At 30.9% G+C, this 6,469-nt stretch overlaps 1 protein-coding gene across 1 annotated transcript; it reads left to right on the top strand.

Moving 5' to 3' along the window:
• The first annotated feature begins 2,971 nt into the window (after positions 1–2,971).
• Positions 2,972–5,242, top strand: LOC136972225 (short transient receptor potential channel 4-like). Its single transcript, XM_067266781.1, has 6 exons — positions 2,972–3,143; positions 3,762–3,925; positions 3,993–4,224; positions 4,665–4,871; positions 4,953–5,007; positions 5,099–5,242. Exons 1-3 carry the CDS (start codon positions 2,997–2,999, stop codon positions 4,096–4,098), a joined length of 417 nt encoding a protein of 138 aa, XP_067122882.1. The 5' UTR covers positions 2,972–2,996; the 3' UTR covers positions 4,099–4,224; positions 4,665–4,871; positions 4,953–5,007; positions 5,099–5,242.
• Positions 5,243–6,469: the final 1,227 nt, after the last annotated feature.

The raw sequence follows: 6,469 nt of genomic DNA, 5'->3' as shown, positions 1-6,469 counted from the left end.
TTGGCTATGTTTTGGGCTACTCCAATAAATAGACACCTCCATCTCTTACCGTAAGTGAGGAGATTTTATAGAAAGCAGCAAGTAAAGATACAAACTTATAACTGAAACCATAACATAACATCTTTGACCACAACAAATTCCTACAAACCCTATCAAACACAGAATATAAATCAACAGAAAATGCCTTCCTATGTTTCCTTTAAAAAGTTTTTTGAATAACCGTGTATAAAACAAAAATGTTATTTAATGTAGAATAAATAGTCTGTACATGTCTAATTTTCATGCAATATATTTTTAACTTCTAACCATTAAGTCAACCTTCTAATACATAATAGTCCAAAAACAATTTTGAAACACAAGATGATAACCAGATCCCTTTATAGTTACCAGGAAATTTCTCAAGAGATAAATTTAATAAATATATACTTTTGTAGATGGATTAATAAATAATGGCTTTTTACTTTTTCAAAGCCACATAGATTTATGGTTGTGGATTAATTTAATATTTTATTTTTAATTATAATTATTCAGCAATTATGAAAATTATGTCACTGTTAATTATAAAAAATAACTGACTAAAAAGTCAAACAAGCAATAGCATATTTGCATAGTAAGTCATATACTGTTTTATTTTGTCAATGTGCTGGTACTGTTGGAGAATTTGTACAAAGTTGGTCAGGGAATATGGAATTTAAAACAAAAATTTGAGTAGAATCCTGTATATAGTTAATCTGGGCCTCCTGCTTCTTTAATTATCTTAATGTTAATGAATACAGCAAGAATTAATAATTTGTTTATTTAGTTTATATTTACTTAACATTTATTACTTTAATTTTTTTAATAAAATTTCAACGAATTTCTTTTTATGATTTCGGAAAAAGCATATTTATGACCAGGTGTTTAGTTAATGTTTAATAAACTCATACTTAGTTGAAGTCTTTGCAGATATATAATTTGACATTTTATATGAAAATAAAAATTCAGTAGGACCTGCTTAAACTGACCACCCTTGGAACCAAGATAAATGGTATGATTGATTAATACTTTGTAGCCTGGCACTGTGCCAAGGAAATTATTTCTCGTGTTTCAGTTTTTAGAACATTTATTTAATGTTCTTAGTGAAATATGGAATGAATTTAGTTTCTCACGGTAGCTGTTGTAATACAATATTGAAGCAATTTCTGATAATGGAAAATACTACAATATGTGGGAGGTGGATGTTGACCTGCAAGTAGAATTTCTTTTTCTTGTTGATGCCACCAGGACATGTTTTGGACTGTAACGCCTCCTCCTGCATGCTACACATATTTGACCGCCCCTACCAATGCTGATTACGAGTAAATTCAAAACCTAAGCCAACCCACGAGAGCGTACTATCGATAGTATGATTTATGATAGTTTCATGTAGTTGACAGGGGTTAAAAAAATCCATTAAAATATTTGATATATATTAATTTTAAATATTATTCAAATCAAGCCTTTCCGTTGATAACAGGCACCTTTGTTCAAAGTTATATTTCTGTGCTACCATAAAATAAAATCTGCAAATTAAAATGAAAGTTTTCTTATTTAGTATATAAATATGATACACATGTAGGTGCATATAAAAATTTATTTAACTATGAATATTTAAATTAATTAACAATGTTGTTGCGCATCTCTTTGTTTATTTAAATTGGACTGCAATTTGAAAAAATTGTCGACATATAAATTCCCACTCATCTGTTCGTCTGTCATTCCTTAATCTCAAGAATGGAGTTAGATACATGAAAATCAAGACGAAACACAGAAATTGTAGGAGCAGGACGTTCTGATTAACTATATATGAACTTCCAACGCAAATCGGAATTCACATTATTTCAATTCAAAAAGTTTTTCTCGATAATGACTGGCAGGAGTTTGTTGATAACAGGAAGAGTATGATGTATGGGGACAAATCAATTTCAAATTTACTCCATCGATCTCAGATGAATTACGAAAATTTCACGTGACTATCTTTTGGACTATCCACGTATTTATAACTTTTCTAAATCTTTTTTTTTTTTTTTTTGGTCATGTTTGTCTTTGAGTGTGGGTATGATCATGTGCATTAAAACAAATATAAATCAACATCACTTAACATTTACTTTTAATGTAGTAATGTTTAATTTAAACTAAACATTCTAAAACAAAGAACAATATCTCACATCAGCAAGAATGAAGTGTTAAATTTAATAATCACAGCTATTGAAACTTTCAGTTCAACCCAATATAATATCCTTTACTTATTAACTGTGACATCGAAAGACATCACTGTACTGATTATAATGTCTTTAATTTTCAAAATATATCTTTATAAAGCCTACAGGACTATATCTAAGTACTGTTTTACATGTATTGAATAATTTAAAGGAGATTAAAAATTGCAGCCAAACATTGTGACGGTGTCACAATAAATCGCTCCTTTCCTGTCAACAATTAAAACAATGGTGTAAGTATTGCTTTATGATTAGAGGTACGAGAATAAAAGCCCATTTTCAATGAAAATTAAGCATAAACACAAAACCTTGTACCTATGTTATTTAATGCAACCATTCACAATGAGTTACGTAAGTGTGGCCTTAAACTTAATCATAAGATGTTAACAGAATAATAGCATTAATATTAATATATGTATGTATATTATATGGATATAAATAAATAGCTTGGAGTTTGCAAACTTTAAAAGTTAGAAACTCTGAGTTTTTATGTTATACTTCAAATTGGTTATATTAATAGATAATCTCTTTTACTCAAATATTTAATGATTGGTTTTAATAAACACAATTACTTATGGGCTATTATTTCCACGATAAAAATATAAATTCTCGAACTTTTTCAGTATCAAATATTTTCCATTTTGAACTTGTAAGATTATTTGTAAATTATATTTAAACTATCGTAGTTACAATATATTGGAATTGATGTTAACGACGACCTTCATATTTTAGTTTAAATCGTGGATTGATATATATCACATGGGAGCTAAAGACGTCCCTAGACAATTTTGGTCACCGCATGACTTCACTCTCATACATGAAGCTTTAATAAGATTTTCCAGAGTTCTAGCTATTGGAAAAATGCTGTATTATTTTCAACAAAGTTTTCATTTGGGATTCATTCAGGTAATAATACGAAACATATTTATTTCATAAGTGCAGTACAATCTTGATAGTTCGACACATATGGAGCGGAATAAGGAGATTGCCGGATTATTGGAAGTAAGATGAATTCTATGGCGCACAAAAGTATTTGATAGAGTGGAATAAACTGTTAATGATACCAAAATACGAGTTGAATTAATGATCAAAATATTCAGGCGCCCTGCTTTTGCCCATAAACAGTTTTGCCAAGTTGGTGGATTCCTACTAAACCTAGTGGGAGTTGTTTTTGGAAGAAAATTTTCAGGGATTGATTTTTATATTTATATAGAACTTACTGTGTTATAAGATACTATACCTTTTTTAAAGAGCTTAACAATCTTTAATATCATGCCCAAGCTTGAGTGTTCAAGCTCAGGTTCAATATGCAACCTTTAGTGGGAAATGGAGTTTGAACGGGTGGAAAGATTGTTTACGACTTGGCAACAGCACCCCAGTTGACTAGCGTTGAATGTCTAGAAGTGTCGAGATTGTACTGTAATTGCTCGGTAAATAAACTTAGATCAGGAAAGATTATTTCTAATGTGGAATGGGTATTTATTTAAATAACGTAGATAAAAATGTCAAAATTATATTTCCTAGGTCTTTTTAATACAAATGCTAGTCAATATCGCATGGTTCTTGGCCGGAGTTTTCATTTTGCTGAACACCATAGCCATTTGCATGACTACTTTATATTCACACTATAAAGGAATGGAAGGAAAAGAAAACGATGGGGAGATAATTCAAGATGCTGCTTTCACTTAGTAAGTAAATTTACACTACAGATCTAAATAAAATAAGCAAAGATACTAAATTTTGAAAATTCTACAGTCTGTCTTCTTCGATGAAGACTTTATTCTGGGCTCTGTTTGGATTAATCGATCTCGATTCTGCAGATGTGATAGTTGGGATAGAAACTGAAGCATCACCCGAATGAATCATTTACCACAGTTTTACCCAGGCTATCAGGACTTTATTATTTGGCAGTTATCATATGCTAATGATTATAATTTTTATTATTATATTGATTGCTGTTCTAACAAATACTTTCCAGAAAGTCATGGTAAGAACTTTCATCTTTTGTATTAAGGGTCTATTTGATTGGTTGGGATAGTGTACATTTTGACTTCAATTTGATGTCATTACTTCAGTTTCACAATGAGTAATTCTAAAGAATGACGTCAAATTTATGTAAAAATGTGCATTATCTCAATCAATCAAACAAACATTAAATTAATATCAGATGGCCATTACCAACCTTCGTAATTTATCAAGCATATTAAGAGTCGGGACACCATTCATTGATTCTCTGACTTATGCCAATTGAACCCATTACGGATCGGGTTTATTCATAATGACTGGTCATTGGCTGGTGATCATGGCTGGTCATATACTCTGATGTGCTTGTGTTAATTCATACAAGCTGTATTTAATTTTATATAATTTATATAAGCTCCATTTTTTGTGTCAGCATTATCCTAATTTATTATTTTTATGATTCAGGATAACGGTGATATGGAATGGAAATATATTGGAACCAGACAATGTGCTATATATTTTTATGTAGATGAAGCCATACCCAGTCCTTTCAATTTAATGCTGAATTGGTATGAAATATGTTCTAAGGTACATTCTGTAATAGAAGCAACAAAAGTCTGCAATATAATAAGACTATTTACATAACTCAAATGAGAATACTTCTCTTGGTTGGTATGTAAATTATTTCAGTCATTTAAATAATTTGATCGTCAGAATTTTTTTGCAATAAAAATTACTCGTAATGAATTTCAGAAATGTTGCTTATAAGATGAAAGAAGCAGAGATTGATGACGAGGAAACAAAGAAAGTGAGTTTTATTTGTAAATACATTATATATATTAAAAGCTGAAATGTGATCATTGTAGTTAAATAATTCTTTTTTGTTCCCTATGAAATAGGAACTGATAAGAAAGATTATGCAAAAATACCTACGAACAAAAGCCAATATTAATCACAATTTACACAATATTAACTCTAATAAAATGATGTAAACTTTTTAATGTATTTTAATTTGAAAATAAAATTATTCTTTGATGAATCAATTTTAGTACAGTACAGTTTGTTTAGTACATAATGACCTCATTTTGTCTTTTTATGAAGATTCACATTAACGAACATTTCAAAATCAATAGCAAAAATTCAAGAACATGACAAAAAATAAATTTGAATTTGAAATATTAAGAGATGAAATTATTATTACGAGTTAAGCCCACAGTTTAAGCAACTTAGAAGCCTATGTATTCCTCAACTGCACCCTTTCAAAACCAACCCTAATTTAACGTGATTAAACACTTTTCCTTTTGTTTTCCTTACACATATCAAGGTGGAATGTCAAATCTTGCTTGTTTTCGTTTTATAGGAAGGCTATTTTTTTTAAATAAGGTCTGTTTTTTAATAAAAAGAAAAATACTGTAAATATCATTAAAATATATTTTTTCCATATTCTACATTCTTTTATCTACTTTTCTACATAATTTCCATTTTTGTTTAAACATTTGTCATACCGCTCAACAATTTTTTGAATTCCGACTTCAAAGAAATCTGCCGCCTGTGAAGAAGCCTAATCCATGACTGCAGTTTTCACTTCTTCATCGTCGTTGAACCGTTGACCACCAAGGAACTCCTTTAAGTATCAAAACAAGTGAAAATCACTGGGTGCAAGGTCTGGACTTTGTGGATGATCGTATCAAGTCAAATATGATAAAGCACTGTCCAATCTTTCTGTTTTGTGATCGTCAGAAAGCAATCTTGGAACCCACCGAGACAATTTTCGATAATTCAGTTTCTCCGAAACAATGGTATACAAGACTGATCTTGAAATCTGTGGAAATTCAGTTGAAATCCTGAATCGTCGATCCTCTCGAATTTTGTTATCCACATCAAGAACAAAATCTTCTGAAATCGGAGAAGGTCAGCCAAGGCGTGGCTCATCATGCACATTAACTCCCCCATCCTTGAACATTCTTACCCATTTTCGAACTTTACTGTCACTCAGCATTATCACCGTAAACTTCACAAATCTGACGGTGAATTTCCACTGCTGCCAAGTTTCTTGAACTCAGGAATCGAATAACAGATCGCATCTCACAGTCGGCAGGAGACTCAATTTTCTTAAACATTTTAAACTTCTACAGCTCAGCATACAGACAGACGATATGGCTACAAATGGCGTCAAAACGTGCGCCATGCTTGCTCGGAGCAGAAGCCCACGCGTACTGGCTTGACTGCGCATTATTCTCACTCTCATTCACAAACGGACCTTATTTAAA

This window comes from Centruroides vittatus, unplaced genomic scaffold (genome assembly GCF_030686945.1).
Source record: "Centruroides vittatus isolate TY-2023 unplaced genomic scaffold, ASM3068694v2 contig_2859, whole genome shotgun sequence".
NCBI lineage: Eukaryota > Metazoa > Arthropoda > Arachnida > Scorpiones > Buthidae > Centruroides > Centruroides vittatus.
The sequence above is the reverse complement of the archived record's forward strand: the minus strand, read 5'-3'. Positions and strand labels throughout refer to the sequence as shown.